General features: G+C 48.1%; 2 protein-coding genes across 4 annotated transcripts; both read left to right on the top strand.

Moving 5' to 3' along the window:
• The first annotated feature begins 1,060 nt into the window (after window positions 1–1,060).
• dmtn (dematin actin binding protein) lies at window positions 1,061–6,114 on the top strand. 2 transcript variants are annotated; one of them, XM_088281611.1, is made up of 15 exons: window positions 1,178–1,878; window positions 2,394–2,422; window positions 2,509–2,592; window positions 2,759–2,902; window positions 2,970–3,014; window positions 3,083–3,191; window positions 3,268–3,312; window positions 3,391–3,537; window positions 3,602–3,702; window positions 3,789–3,894; window positions 3,980–4,035; window positions 4,375–4,420; window positions 4,836–4,927; window positions 5,236–5,316; window positions 5,397–6,114. In XM_088281611.1, the coding sequence occupies exons 2-15, from the start codon at window positions 2,414–2,416 to the stop codon at window positions 5,508–5,510; spliced, it is 1,179 nt and encodes a 392-aa protein (XP_088137737.1). In that variant the 5' UTR covers window positions 1,178–1,878; window positions 2,394–2,413; the 3' UTR covers window positions 5,511–6,114. The 2 variants fall into 2 exon arrangements, with proteins under 2 accessions (XP_088137736.1, XP_088137737.1); XM_088281610.1 differs by lacking the exons at window positions 1,178–1,878; window positions 5,236–5,316; window positions 5,397–6,114 and adding an exon at window positions 1,061–1,162 and having other exon boundaries at window positions 4,515–5,013.
• A 2,594-nt stretch (window positions 6,115–8,708) lies between these two features.
• On the top strand, window positions 8,709–14,023 carry cfap53 (cilia and flagella associated protein 53). Of its 2 annotated transcripts, none has more exons than XM_088281607.1 (8): window positions 8,709–8,949; window positions 10,296–10,563; window positions 10,932–11,105; window positions 11,446–11,749; window positions 12,039–12,257; window positions 12,334–12,550; window positions 12,911–13,013; window positions 13,092–14,023. In XM_088281607.1, exons 2-8 carry the CDS (start codon window positions 10,352–10,354, stop codon window positions 13,312–13,314), a joined length of 1,452 nt encoding a protein of 483 aa, XP_088137733.1. In that variant the 5' UTR covers window positions 8,709–8,949; window positions 10,296–10,351; the 3' UTR covers window positions 13,315–14,023. The 2 variants fall into 2 exon arrangements, with proteins under 2 accessions (XP_088137733.1, XP_088137734.1); XM_088281608.1 differs by lacking the exon at window positions 8,709–8,949 and adding an exon at window positions 9,244–9,490.
• Window positions 14,024–14,085: the final 62 nt, after the last annotated feature.

Below are 14,085 nucleotides of genomic sequence, written 5' to 3'. Positions count from 1 at the left end.
TTTAGGTTGTTGTAATTTATTTATTTGACACTACAGAAGCATTTAACTATGGAAGACTGAAAGTGCCAAAATTAAATAAATACACCATGAAATATTTATTAAATATCGAATCAAATAAATGAATGTGTCATTAGTTAATTAAATTACCAATATTCATATGTAAAAAAAATATGTATAATTATTTCTGTAATTAATTAATTCTTTCATTGTCCCGCATTGCAGTGTTTCGTGAACTTATTGGTAATGTAATTAATGACATATTGATTTATTTAATTCACGTTAAATTAATAAATTAAACATTTAATTAATGGCAACTTTATTTAATTATACATTTATTTATTAATCTGTTTCCTTTAGTCCCATATTTAACGAATGAATGTAACAATGAATTAGTTAATGGCAATGTTGTTGTTCATTTAATTTTGGAAATTCAAACAAATTCATTATTGGTGGGTGAAGCCAGTGAAAGACGAGTCCGATTTTTGCTTTCTGTGAACTTTGTCAGCATGTCTTCTCTTTTAAAAGCGAAGGGGAACGACGTCTAACGCCACAAGCAATGCAACATTCAAACACGCACCCGCACACACACAAAGCAGGCTTCACGTGACGTTCCGTGGAAACGTTCCAACTGAAAGCGCAACAAGACTCCAACACAGAGCAGGTCACTGTTGATGACGTCAGACATGATAACATTGACTAATTATCAGGAGCTCCTGTTGGCAGTAGTCTCCAAGGTGGACCTCTTTTCGTGCAGTTTGCGTTGTGTTTTTTGGTCAATGCAGATCATTTCAACCGTTTTTATTTGGTTAAAAGTAGCTTAACAGTTGACATTTTGGTGCATCTGCTGAGTCACTCCAACTGGACTTGATTCAAGTGCTACTTGAATAAAATCAATTTCACGGTGCCTCGTGACGTCATAACACTTGAAAGTGTGAAAAGGATGAATTTTGAAATAAAAAAATCGACCACCTAAGATGAAATGAGTCTGAATGTGACGTTTTGTGGACAATTCCCCAACACTGACTCGCGCAGACATGACGTCAGGCACCCCGCCCCCCCCCCTCTCAGCTCCCACGCCTCTGAATGTGGTCACGTGATACCTGAGCATCCATCGTTGCGCGTGCACGAGCTTCGACGCGTGTGTCCGTCCGCATCGGCTCAGGTGAGAACGCTTTTACGTACACACACGCAAACGGGATGTTTTGGATTTTTTTGTCTCTTTGCGTTTGTGGCCAAGGACACATGACGCCCGCGATCTGCTCGTTGCGCGCGCGCTCCCGTCCGCGCGCGCGCGCGCATGATTCAGCCTCCCTCTTGTGCGTCATGCAGCGATTCGTTGTTTGGGTTCATGTAATTCTCGATCAAGATTCATATCATGTATTGTGGATGTGCAGTGAGGGTGCGTGTGTGTTGATGACTAGAAAGGCAAACCAAGAAATGGACCGGTCGCCAGCCATTTAGACAAATGAATGGACAATTGTTTTTATTTTTTATTTTTTTCCTCATCGATGAAGCATACTAGCATGTTTTGGGAATGTAAATGCAGACAAGGAAAGCTGGAGACCAGATTGTGAGGCAGAACCTGCAAGCTGAGAAGCAAGCGTGCTAAACCACTAGGACACCCGTTCGTAGGCCTGTCTCCATGACATGTTTTGTCACAGTGACTATTGCCAGATAGCTCCTCAGATTCAAGTGACTCCTCCATTTCCCTCTTCGTTGCTACCTTTGCCATAGACGGACGGTCACACCTGGATGGAAAGTCTCTGACTTGCTTGGGAGGCAAGGGCGCTGATCGCTGAGCTGAGCGAAAAGCCCGGATGGCCACAAGCCCCTTCGAGGCTTGCTTTCCAGAGCTGGGCACTTGACCCTTTTTTGCTGGTCAGTCCCCCGCCCTTTGGCCGCGATCTCGGTACCCTTCCGGCCTTGACCCTCCGGCCTTATTCATAAAAATTGTCGGCCCCCATTCAAAAAAAAAAAAGAAAGTTTGATGCTGCTGCGGGAAAAATGCTAACAAGCAGAGGTTTATTTAAACATCATTAGCTGGCTAATTTACGATTCAAATCTGTTTACCTTATTACGGTCTTCTTCGTCTCTTTCTTCTTCTTTATTCTTTTCCACGAACGTGCCCAATACAAGTAAGTACGCACAATTGGTGTTATAGGGATTGTGGTATTGCCCCCTCCTCCTCCTCTTGTAGTGGTATGCCCCACAGTAGGTGCGACCCGCCGGTTATGTGATGTCATTATAAGAAAATGGAGGCACGCTTGTTGTTGCAAGTTGCGGAAGTGAGCCAACGCTCGGCGCTGCCACCTTGGCAGATGTGGCGTTTGGCTCTTTTGATGAATAATCCACAATATGTGCGTGACTTCATGTGCCGCGTGTTTTATTTGCAGTCTCTCGTTGATCGCCAATCATGAACAAGGTAAGGAGCCACGCCAGCATTAGCCAATTAGCATGTTAGCTTTTCCTGACTGTGTGTGTGTGTGTGCTCATGTGACTTGCGGTCAGGTGGAGAGCCACGTCGTCGCTCCCGGCAACTCGTCCTCGCGAGGGCCCAGCACACCGTCGTCTCCCGCTACCGCTGCCATCATGGTAGACAGCTACATGCTAAGCTAACTAATGCTAAATGCTACGTTAAACTGAGGCTGAAATTTGAACTGATGCTAAATGTTTTGCTAAACCTCACAAGTCTAGTTGAGGCTCTGGTGGCGTACGTGTGTGCGTGACATCGGTGTGTGTGTGTGTGTGCATGGCGCAGGCGCACGTGGACGAGCAGGTGGTGGCGTACCGCGACCTGGCGGCTCTCCCCCGCGACAAAGCCATCCTGCAGGTGGAGCGACCCGACCTCATGACCTACCAGCCTCACCTCAGCTTCTCGCCGCTGGACCCGCCACGCAGACAGGTGACACGCCATCTGAAACACGTGTCAAGTTGCACGTGCATGTGTGACGTCCTTTTGCGTCCCTCAGCGCTCTCTGTCTCCTCCCGCCGCCTCGCCCGCCATGTCTCCTGAGGTAAGAGCCACGCCACGCCCACGCCACGCCGCCGCGCTGAGACTCAGAGGCACGACTTCCTGTTGCAGGCCAAGGGGCGGCGAGCGGAAAGCGACAGCGGCTCCCCCACAGGGTCCATGCTGCAATTGCATGCTGGACGTAAAATCAGCGCCAGTCTGCAGCACTTCCACCGGCCAGGTACACACACACACACGCGCACGCACACACACACACGCACACAAGCAAGTTTACGCCTGCACATTTTGAATTGCAGATAATGGGACCAACATCTACAGAAAGCCTCCCATCTATAAACAAGGTGAGTTGTTTTTTTTTTCTTCTTCGTCTTGGTCCTGCCTGGCTCACTGTTGCTCCCTCGCGCAACCTTGACCTCCAGAGGCTTCCAAGCCCAGCGGCGGCGGCGGCGGCGGCGGAGGCGTCATCCAGGCGGCCAAGTTCCCCGCCGCTCAGCCTCCCGATCCCAAGCAGCCGTCCAAGATCGAGAGCGACTTCTGGCCCTGCCCCCCCTCGCTGGCCGCCATGGGTGAGCGCCACCTCATGCGCCGTCATTTCCACTCAAAAAGTTCACGCCTGTTGCATTCTGGCAGAAATCGAGTGGCGGAAAAATAAAATGGAGGAGGGGGAGGAGGACGACTTGGAGGACCAGATGGACGAAGCCAAGGCGTTGCAGGAGCAGGAGTTGGAAAAGGTTGGCGCATGATGATGATGTCACATTTGAGGACGGTGACGGCATCGCTGAGCTGAGCGTGCGTGCGTGATCAACGCTGTGTCCAGATCAAGTCCAACCTGGGTCGTCTGATCCTCCGTGAGGAGAAGGAGAAAGGTGGCGACTTCCGGCGGAAGACGCGCTCGCTGCCTGACAGAACGAACGCGCACGCCAGTGAGACGACCCCAACGAGTCTGCGGTCTTCTCCGTGACGCCGCCGGTGCCGACTCACAGCCCCTTTCCTGTTTCCTGTCTGCAGGCCTGCCGGCCAACGCGTCCAAGTCGCCGTCGTGTTCCAGCTCCGGGCTGAGCAGAGTGAGCGCTTCCTCAATACGCTAACCGCTTCCTGTTTGTTGTCATCGCCACTTCCTGTTTGTTGTCACCGTCGCCACTTCCTTTTTGTCATCCCCATTTCCTGTTTATTGTCATCGCCACTTCCTGTTTGTCATCGTCGCCACTTCCTATTTGTCGCCATCACCGTTTCCTGTTTGTAGTCCTGGCCACTTCCTGTTTGTCGTCGCCACTTGCTAGATTTTTTCTCTTGCTCTTGTCAGCATTTCCTGTTTTCATGTTCCTCAATGTATGTTGAGCTGCTTCTGTGTTTTGGATGATTGACAAGCACACGATGTCGATTGGCGACGTTTTCATTTTCAGAGGCAGTCGGCCGAGTTTTCCACCGACACCGCCAACGCCAACGCAGGTGGGCGGGCTGAGCGCAACTTCCTGTCTAATGTTGTCAATTGCAAGCTCTCGAGTGATTTGATTGATTGGGTTTGTTTGTTTTGTCTTCACAGTGGCTCAGGTAAGTGTGTGTGTGTGCGGGGGTGTGCTCGTGTGTGTGACTTGCTGTGTGTCTGTATTCTGTTGCATTGCGCGTAGGGCTGAACGATTTCCGGAAAAAAAATTTTCCACGATAGCAATTAGCATGCTTAACAACACCTCGTTTAAAACGCTACTTGTTAGTGGGGTCACTTCTTAAAACCATTTTGGCGCTGGTTGGTGTGATCTGCTCACAAGAATATGCCGCGTGGGGGATGAGAGCCCTTAAAAAAAATGAAAATAAGTAAAACATTGCTCAGATTGCGATTTCAATCCCAAAACGATAAATCGTTCAGCCCTGATTGCGTCTGTGTATGGACAGAACGGCAGCACACTGCGTGATCGTCTGGACCGTGGGTCATCGCTGCCGAGCATCTTGGAGCAGAAGGTGGGATGCTGCCCCAGGCCACCATCTTGTTTTGTGGGCTACACGCACACACACAAACACACACACACACCAACAAATCAATGACAGACGCACTTCCACACAAAGAATAACATTTATACGCACAACATGCAAAAAACACACACGACACACACATCAGCTACGCATGCACAGAAGAAAATTGCAATGACACTTAACATAACACACTCACACGCAAGGAAATCACACACTTTAAAACTAATACACTCATACACGCAAAGGACAAAAGCACGCACGCACGTGGACGTGACAATGTTATTCCCTGACGGCAGGTTTATCCCTACGAAACGCTGGTGGTGACCCATAGGGGTCGCTGCAAGCTCCCGCCCGGAGTGGACCGAACCAGACTGGAGGTGAGGGGAGGGGCCAGAGGGGTCTTCAGTAGGGGAAGGGCTTGGCGCTTACTAATGGTTTGTGTGTGCGTGTGTCACAGAGACATCTTGACCCTCAGCAGTTCCATCAAGTTTTCGGGATGAGTGCCTCAGAGTTTCAGGGCCTGTCGCTATGGAGAAGGAACGAACTGAAGAAGAAGGCCTCGCTCTTCTAAGAGGAAGTGACATCACGGCCACGCCAGAAGAACGACATGATTTCCTCATCGTTGCTCCCACAAGCACGCGAACGCATACATACACGCTGCTTAATTTGTGGGGACGCGCTCCCACCAAAATGGTTGAGGAAGCCAACAAGTGCTTGCTATTCACACACGCGCACACACACACACATGACATGTGATGGGCTGCCATGGAAAGGAGGGTGAGGTCACTTTTGTTTCCTGCCGTCTGTCCACTCTTCAAAATGTCAATGTGCAGGCACGTGCCACAATAAAGTCAAGAAAACACGACAAACGCACAAAAAGCGCTTGCTGCTCATTTCAATCCAAATCACAAAGAGTTTCCGTTCGGGTGCGCTGTCCCACCCAAAGAAAAGGAGATAAGATGCAAAGTGGATTTTTCAGGTCGCGCCTTACTCAGGGACAGCAGCCAGAACTGGGCACTTGACCCTTTTTTGCCAGTCTGCGGCCGCAATCTCGGTGCCCTCCAGTTCAAGACACCCCTGCCCCGAAAATGGGCGTCCGGCTTGTAACAGATATTTACTGGAACAATAACTTGTAATTAATGCAAAATCACCAAATATACACACACACACACACACACATATATACATATATATATATATATATATATATATATAGAGCGAGAGAGAGATACACCATTTTATTTTACTAATTAATCACAAAAGATTCCATGATTAATTGCGATTAATCACATTTTTCAACTTCTATTTTTTGCGAAGCTTGTAACAGTTATTTACTTGAATAAAATCTTATAATTGATGCAAAATCACCCAATATGAAGTATATTTAATTCAAAGGCTGTTCTAATAACTTTGTTTGATTCTTGAATACGAGCTAAATGAAGATTTTTCTTCCAAACATTTCTCACAACTGCCCACAAGCGCCACACTCTAGCAGTGTTGGTTTTCGAGGCCAAGTGGTAACTTGGACGCGGTGTTTTGTTGAGACGTGCTAAAAATGCACAGCGGATATGGCCCAATATTTGCTAAGTATGCAAATTATTTTTGAAGTAAATCAAACTGAGTTAGCTGTTTTATTTACTTATTTATTTACTTATATATATATATATATAATATAATATAATGTAATATAGCTTGTGGTCAAATTATGAGCAACACTAGAATACAAACACAATAATAATGTTGATCCAAATTAAAAAGTAACAAATGTTTAATTGGATAAGTCAACATTGGGAACTGAAGGTTTTGAAAGCTGCTTTGGATTGCCGGTGTTTGAGTACCTAATTAAGTGGCCAATGAGGAAATGCGCAAGTGTGGAAGGAACTGAGGCAAATTGGTCCGGCCAACTTCTGGTTCCAATTATCCAATCAGTGTAGACACGTTCTGTTTCAAAAGACCCAGGTGCGGTGTGTTTTTTGTTTTTTTTCTTGTCGTTTTTGTTTTCCGTCGAGGTCCAGCAGAAGCAGCACCGCCCAAGGCGAACCAACGAACCGTACAGAACACACCTGATCCGACCCGACCGGACCGGACCATGTTGGGACCGTCTGGGTGGATGGAGGCCTGGCTTTGGGTCACACTGGTGACTCTAGTCCGCCTCAGCACAGCGGACGGCACCGGCGGGGACGCACGTCCGAGTCGGAGCGACCCGGCGGGCTTCTTCCCGGTCCCTGTGTGGAAATTGATGGCATGTAAGAAGACAACAAAAAGTAACAACCAACGTAGCAAAAGCGCAGAAGTTCTGATGCGAGGTGTGCCTCTTCTAGTATCAGGACGTGAAGGTTTATTTCTTTCTTTTTTTCTTTGCAGGATTCAATGTTGGAAATTTATTTTGACTCTCTGGGGGAAATGTCCACCATGCTGGAAGCTTGCCGCGACATGGACACTCAAAGCCCACACAAAGTTCAGCCAAGATTTGTGTGGCGTATGGTGGGACGACAGTGTAGGACGACTGCTGTAACACCGGTGTCTTATAGGGACTCCCCGATCTTTGAATTGTGGGGTTATGATGAAATTCCTTCAGGTCAATTTAACGATAAAACGGAGGACACAACTGGTGGTCTTGCACCAATTCGATCAAGTACAGCTGGTGCCATAACAACTTTATCTCAATTTCCTGCCTGTGCAAGTTTCTCTCTCATTCTTGTGCTGACACATGCCACAACTACAAAACCATGTTTGGACACGATGCCCGAAAGTCATGGCCACAAAGGCCATGGTCACCTTTTGGGTCAGAAGGGCCACAAACTCCCATGGGGTCAGAAGGGCTACAGGGGTAGTCTTTCAAAAGTGTTCTCCCAATTGCTCACTAGCACTTTTCCAGTTTTGACTCCTGGAACAACTAGTTGTCCAGCTTCAGCTCTTGCTATCCAGTCTTTAATGGCCACATCAGATAAGGGCGGGCGTCTGAACCGCAAGGAAGAGGACGATGGTGAGGGTGATCCAGACGAGGATGCCCAAGCTAGCACCAACAAGGCCAAAGATGTCATTGGTGCTCATGACAAGGACAGCCACAACGAGGACCGCACCTCCAATTTAGATGTCAACGATGAGGACAGCTCCAACAATAGCGACCGTGAGGCCCATGACCGTCGCAACCACAAGGTGGAGGACCAAAGAGGCCACCAAGGCGGGCGAGACGTCATAGAAAAGAAGGACCGCCACCTCAAGCAAGACCATAACAAGGGCGATGACAAAGGCTGCCAAAAGTGTAGTTTCAGATGCCGCGGTTCCAGATGCAGAGGCACAAAGCATGGGCGGAGCCAACATGGCGCCCATGCTTAGTTAGCTTGACTCTGTGGGCTCCCATGTCATTTTTTCCTTTTTAAATGGTTTTGTAATCTTCTTGTAATAAATTCATAATCAATCATTTTAAGTGTACCATTTTAAAAAATTTTTTGCATGTAGCGTTAGCATTATTTCACAATGCTTAACAGCCAACGGAGTGAAAAACTGCAGAAACTAGGATATTGGTTTCGTCTTTACCTTGACTACAGGTACCATAATTTGAGTTTTTCCCCATTCATGAGTCATGCCCCCCAGCCACTTCCCTTGATCAGAAAGTGCTTTCAATTCATTAAATATACACCTTTTAGCAGGTTTATTGATGTACAGAATGAAAAAGGTTTTTGAATTTGCTCAATTTAATTTCATCAAGTCGTATGAAATAAAACCTGCCTTCAGATAGATTTTTTTCCCACGCCATATTGGAACAGGCAGGCAGCGTGCGGTTGTCGCTTCCCGGTACCAGCCCGTGTGCAAATGCGGTGGTGACGTGTCAGGCGGCTCGTGCGCCTCGATGGAAGTTCGGCGCTCGCGACGCGATGCTCGCGAGTGTCTTTGGACTCGCATGTGACGTCACCACCCCTGTTTGCTCGTCACCATGGCGATGCAGCCGCAGCCGAGCTGATAGGGGCCCAGCTAACCAGAGCCGAGCCCACGCCACCCGCGACCAGGTGAGTCCTCGGCCCACGAGCCCGCCCTATGTCGTTGTCCTTTTCGTTGTTCTTGCTCTCCGTTCCGTTTTAGTCAGCCAAACAAAACATAAGTTATTCAGAAGCGCCAAATGGTACGGAGCCCTGACATGGAAGGGGGAAAAAAAACTTTGCCTTATCTCAAAAAGTTTACGAGATAATGCGAATATGTTTTTTTTATTGGAATGCGTTTTAATTTTTTTAAATTATTATTTTATGTTTTTTTTTTTAAATGTGCGATTATGTACTTCCGGGTCATCTTCCGGGTAAACGAAAGCAACCAAGATGGCACGTGTTCCCCCGTGGGCAAGTTTAATTGATTTTTACTTTGAAATTGGCTTGAAATGTAAAGATATAAAATCCGTTCTTGATATTAAGGACGGTTTTCAAATACGTGAAAGACATCCGAAGCGAATGCTAACCACAAGAGCACTACTTCGTCGGAAAACGTAGACTGATGCCGTCTCTGACGTAATGTCGTCTCTCAAGCTGACGCACATCAGAGGCCAGGAAAAAATCTGAGGTGAGGGGAGAAAATCAGAGGGATGGGAGCCACACTGACCCAGAAATACATAAACGCGCATTTAAAAAAAAAAATTTCTTGACAACAATATTGTTTTTCTTAGACATTTTAGAAATGGTCTTTGTCTTTTGAACAAAAATGCTTATTAGTTTTTGTCACATTTGGTCATATCTCTTAGTGATAGTTTAAGTTTAGTTTTTGTCGACAAACTAAAAAAAAGGTTTAGTCTAGTTTTCGTAAATTTAGTCGACAAAATCCAAACGTTTTAACATCAACTTGAGGTTGACTTGTTTTAATATAGTCGCAAAAGTCCAAAGTCGATCAAACATATCTTCGTATTGTTTACATGATCACAACCAAGTAACCAAGCGAGCTTGATTCACTTTTAGGAAAGTGAAAATCTCCAAAATGACGAGGGTGGAGCTTGGCTGGCGTCTTCCTCGGCCTGACTAGCTATCACTCACTCTGTGCGACTGCAAAGTTTTTTTGTCTTCCATGTCATCTTAGGGGCTCCGTAAAATGGAGGGGCTAGCAAAACGAGAAGGTCAAACGTTCACCTCAAAAGTATCACCAAATGAAGAAAAAAAAAAAAAAAAAGATTTGTTGGATAGTGAAGAGCAGTGGTGGCGGTCAAGGCCTTCTCTGATGAATCATCAGAATCGAACTTTGCACCTTGAGGCGGACGTGCTATCTTGTTGCCCACCGTGCCACCCAATTTGTGATTGACTCAGCAAAATGCAAAGCTTTTCGGGGGAAAAAAATCCTTTCACCTCTTTCCAAAAGCATCTTTGTTGTTCTTTACTAGCTGCAACGTCGGCGTACCATCAAGAAGAAGAATCCAAATCCGAAGCGTGAGCGAGGATGCTTCCCGCACGACGTGAAATGCTGCTTCGCCAAAAGCAGGCCGAGGTTCGCGAGCGCGCTACGGAGGGTGCGCTTGAGCGCGAGGCATGCCGCGTCAACAACTGCTGGCTGTTGTCCAGCGACGCTCGCTACGTGGGCCACAGCGTCCGGAGAGATGTCGACGACGTCATGATGCAGCACCGCTTCTCCGTCCACCAGCGCCAAGAAAGGTGACGCCCACAACGGCGCATGCCCTCCGGCCTCCGACCTCAAATTGTCCAAGCGCTTCGGTCTCTCTTTGTTGCCGTGACTGGTGACCATTTCGTGGTCTTCATGCGTCCCAGAATTGAATGGCGACCAGTCCATTACATGTTGTGTCATGAAGTGAAGTCATATGCACAGAGCTGAGTAGTTCATCCCCGGGGCGGAAAGGTTCGACCCTCCCGGCCTGGGCGGACGGCCATTTTCGTGGTGGGGGGGTGACAAATTTAAAAAAGGGTCCGCTTACCATAGGCCGGTGGTGGATTTTATTTTATTCATTTATTTATTTTTGACACGCTGAATGAAAATGCGACAGACGGGTTTCCATGGTCCTCAGGTTGCGAGAGCTTCTGGAGGAGGAGGAGCGGCAGCTGGTGCTGGCGGCTCGCCTGGACCAGGAGACGCCACAGGAGAGACAAAAGCAGATGTGTGAGCGTGCCAAAAGTCTGCAAGACGCCAGGGAGGTGCAGCGGAAACAACTGGTCGCAGAAAAGTTGGACCAGCAGTTTAGGTGGGCCACGCTGACATCCACAGCTGCCAGCAAATATGGAAGGTTCCACATTTGTAGTCCTGTTGTTTTGCGGGTTTTTATTGTATGCGCTTAATAACTCCTTTTTGTTCGGGCTGCTTTTTATTTTAGGTATAATTTCACTGTCGGCCACTGGATGGTGACGTGATTTTATTTGATGCTCTAAATTAAGTGTAAGAGCTCGAAAGAAAGAATTGAATATATCTAGCTTGCTAGCTGTCTGTATATTTGTGTACGTATATTTGTGTATGTATGTATTTACTGTGTTGGCTCCCGATCGGCTGCCGGCAATATTGAGTGTGACACAATGTTTTGCATTCAGGGAGCAGTGCCAGGAACTCCGCGAGGCGCAGAGTAAGCGACGACTTTTGCAGGTTTGCGAGGAGCGAGCGGCCCAGCTGCGCAGCCAGCAGGAGGATGCCTCGGCACGCGAGCGCGAGGAAGACATGTTCCACCAGCTGTGGCGAGCAGACGCCCATGCCAAGGAGGAGCGCGAGCGGCGCGAGGCGTGCGACGCGCGGCTTTGCAAACAGATGCAGATGGACTTCCTGTGCCAGCAGATGGCCGCCGCTGAGCGCCTGCGGCAGCGCGAGCGCCATGCCAGAGAGGAGGAAGCACGGCAGGAGGTTGGCAGCGGTGTGACGTCATGCCCATGGTGTAGCACGGAATTGTTTGTCTGAGATTTAAACAATTTGGCGACCTTATAACGTGTATTGTAGATCAATGTCACCTTTATAGGGTCCAGCTTTGCGAGTGTGTGTGTTTATATAGATGTATACGTGTTGATGTCCTGTCGTGTGTGGCGTAAAAAGTGTGGGTCCGGTCATCACGTCTGTGAGCATGTGCACGTGCAACATGTTCTCTACTTGTGTGTAAAACGTGTGCATGGGGGGGTGTGTGTGTGTGTGTGTGCAGGAGGAACAAATGAAGGCTCTGCGGCAGCAGGCTCTGCAAGCGCGTCGCCAGGAACAGGACGGCCAAACTGCACGCCGCCAGATGCTGGACGAAAGTTTGCGTCTTAAGACGGAGCGCATGGCCAAGGATCAGCAGGCTGAGCTCCAGATGGACCTGAGAATCCTCCGCCAGTCACAACGGGCCGAGAGCAAGGCCCAGCAGGAGACGGCTGACAAGCGGGTACTGTATGGCTGCCACAATTCCTTTTTCTTTTTTTTTTTTTTTAACTTGGACTTATCTGATGTCACCCTGGCAGGCGGAGCTGAGGGAGGAGGATCTGCGCTTTCGTCAGTATTTGGGCGAGCAGATGATAAAGCGCAAGAAAGACGAGGAGCTGATGGAGCAAATGATGGCAGACAAGATGAAAGAAACGTGGGACATACGGGAAAGACAGAATGTCCTGCAGCAGGACGCCAGGAACCGACTGATGCACGAGGTCTTGGAGTCCAGACGGCTGCAAAATGCACAGAAACGTAAGAAAGTCCAAATGGACTCTTTAGGCTCGCATCACAAACCTTAACAAAGTTGACTCGTTTAATCATCATCGCCTGGTTTGCGTCGAGTCTATGGGCTCTCATTGACTCTTTTAAGTCGACTCTCAACGATCATCAAATGGTTGAAGTTGATTTTTTTGCAAAGCTCGCTGCTTGAGCTTTTGCCGGTCAGTGTGATCGTGTGTCGACGTACAAAGTCAAAGTGACGAGAGCAAAGAGTGTCATTGCATTCTTTCACCTGTCATCGCCTGCTTCAGATAGACACTCCTGGCTCTCGTCATGCAGTTTCACTTGAGTCTTTTGACTCTCACTCCTCTGTGTGTGTGTGCGTGTGCGTAGAGCAACTTGACTTTCAGAGACGCACGGACATCGCCAAAGAGCGAGTGGAGCTGGACGCCGCCCTACGGGACATGAAGCGGGCAGACGAGGAGGTGTCAAAGAGGTGCGTGTGCCGACGGCTGTCCTTTTGATCGCTCTCGGTTGTCGGGCGCTTGCGTGATGCTTGCGGCGCCCCCCGCAGGCAGCGTCAGGCGTACTCGGCGTACCAGGTGGAGCTCCGAGCGCAGATGGAGCAGTGTCAGCATCAGAGGTGGGAACGGGAGCAAGAGGAGCTGCGGGAGCAGCAGAAGCTGCAGCAGATGGAGCAGGAGAAGCTGGAGAAGAAAGACCAAGTTCTGGCCCGGCCCAATGACGGCGTCTTGCACCCGTTTAGGAGAGCGGCCGGCGGTCAGGAGCAGCAGTGAAAGGCTTTTGCGTCGAGTTGGGGTGGCCAATGAAATAGGAGGAGGAGCCACGTGAAAAACTGGAACGCTTGACATCATTTGTCATTTAATTGCTTCTTGTGTTACATAGATGTAATGTTTTAGTTAGGAAATACCAGAGGTGGCCACTTGAGTTTTTTGCCGGTCAGTCCCCCGCCCTCCGGCCATGATCTTGGTACTGTTCCGGCCTCGACCCTCCGGTCATATTTGTAAATGTTGTCGGCCCCGACCCCATTATGGACCTTTCAGCCCCCATCCCTCCTTCATGTATGCGAGATCGACTAGACCAGGCATGGGCAAACTACGACCCGGGGGTCACATGTGGCCCGTTAAACGTTTTAATCGAACCCACTGAACTTGAAAAAAATTAAATGAATAAACCTTTTTAAAGTTTTATTTTCCCTGTAATTCTGATGTCCCCCCAATAGGAGGCGACCTTTGGCATGAGAGAAACAAAATGAATAGAAGGAGCTGGCAGAAGTACATGTCTGCTACCGTTTTTTTTTTTTAAATCAAGACAGTAAAGTGATGTTGATGAAGCCTGAAGGATAACACAACTTTCTGTGTATTTAAATGGAAATGATCAACAAAAGAGTTTGTTGTTTCAATCAAAGAGCTAAAAACTGGTGTGTCAAAGACAGATTTTGTCATAATACTTTAGTTTATTTCAAATTAAAGCTTGTTTTCCCAATATGTATTTTTTTTCTTTGATGTGGTGAGGTTACCAAAACACTCCAACTGCTCCTGGTCCTG

The sequence above is a fragment of the Idiotropiscis lumnitzeri genome, chromosome 18 (genome assembly GCF_059441095.1).
Source record: "Idiotropiscis lumnitzeri isolate Australia: NSW breed Sydney's pygmy pipehorse chromosome 18, RoL_Ilum_1.0, whole genome shotgun sequence".
Lineage (NCBI taxonomy): Eukaryota > Metazoa > Chordata > Actinopteri > Syngnathiformes > Syngnathidae > Idiotropiscis > Idiotropiscis lumnitzeri.
Note: the sequence above shows the minus strand (reverse complement) of the source record. Positions and strands in the feature narration are given on the sequence as shown.

Excerpts from the sequence above, each read along its gene's own strand:
- dmtn (XM_088281611.1), top strand. Across the intron at positions 2,903-2,969 it reads TGGACCCGCCACGCAGACAG|CGCTCTCTGTCTCCTCCCGC; the intron begins GTGACACGCCAT and ends TGCGTCCCTCAG. Across the intron at positions 5,317-5,396 it reads TGGACCGAACCAGACTGGAG|AGACATCTTGACCCTCAGCA; the intron begins GTGAGGGGAGGG and ends CGTGTGTCACAG.
- cfap53 (XM_088281607.1), top strand. The coding sequence starts at position 10,352 with ATGCTTCCCGCACGACGTGAAATGCTGCTTCGCCAAAAGCAGGCCGAG. Across the intron at positions 10,564-10,931 it reads GTCCACCAGCGCCAAGAAAG|GTTGCGAGAGCTTCTGGAGG; the intron begins GTGACGCCCACA and ends CATGGTCCTCAG. Across the intron at positions 12,258-12,333 it reads AGGAGACGGCTGACAAGCGG|GCGGAGCTGAGGGAGGAGGA; the intron begins GTACTGTATGGC and ends TCACCCTGGCAG.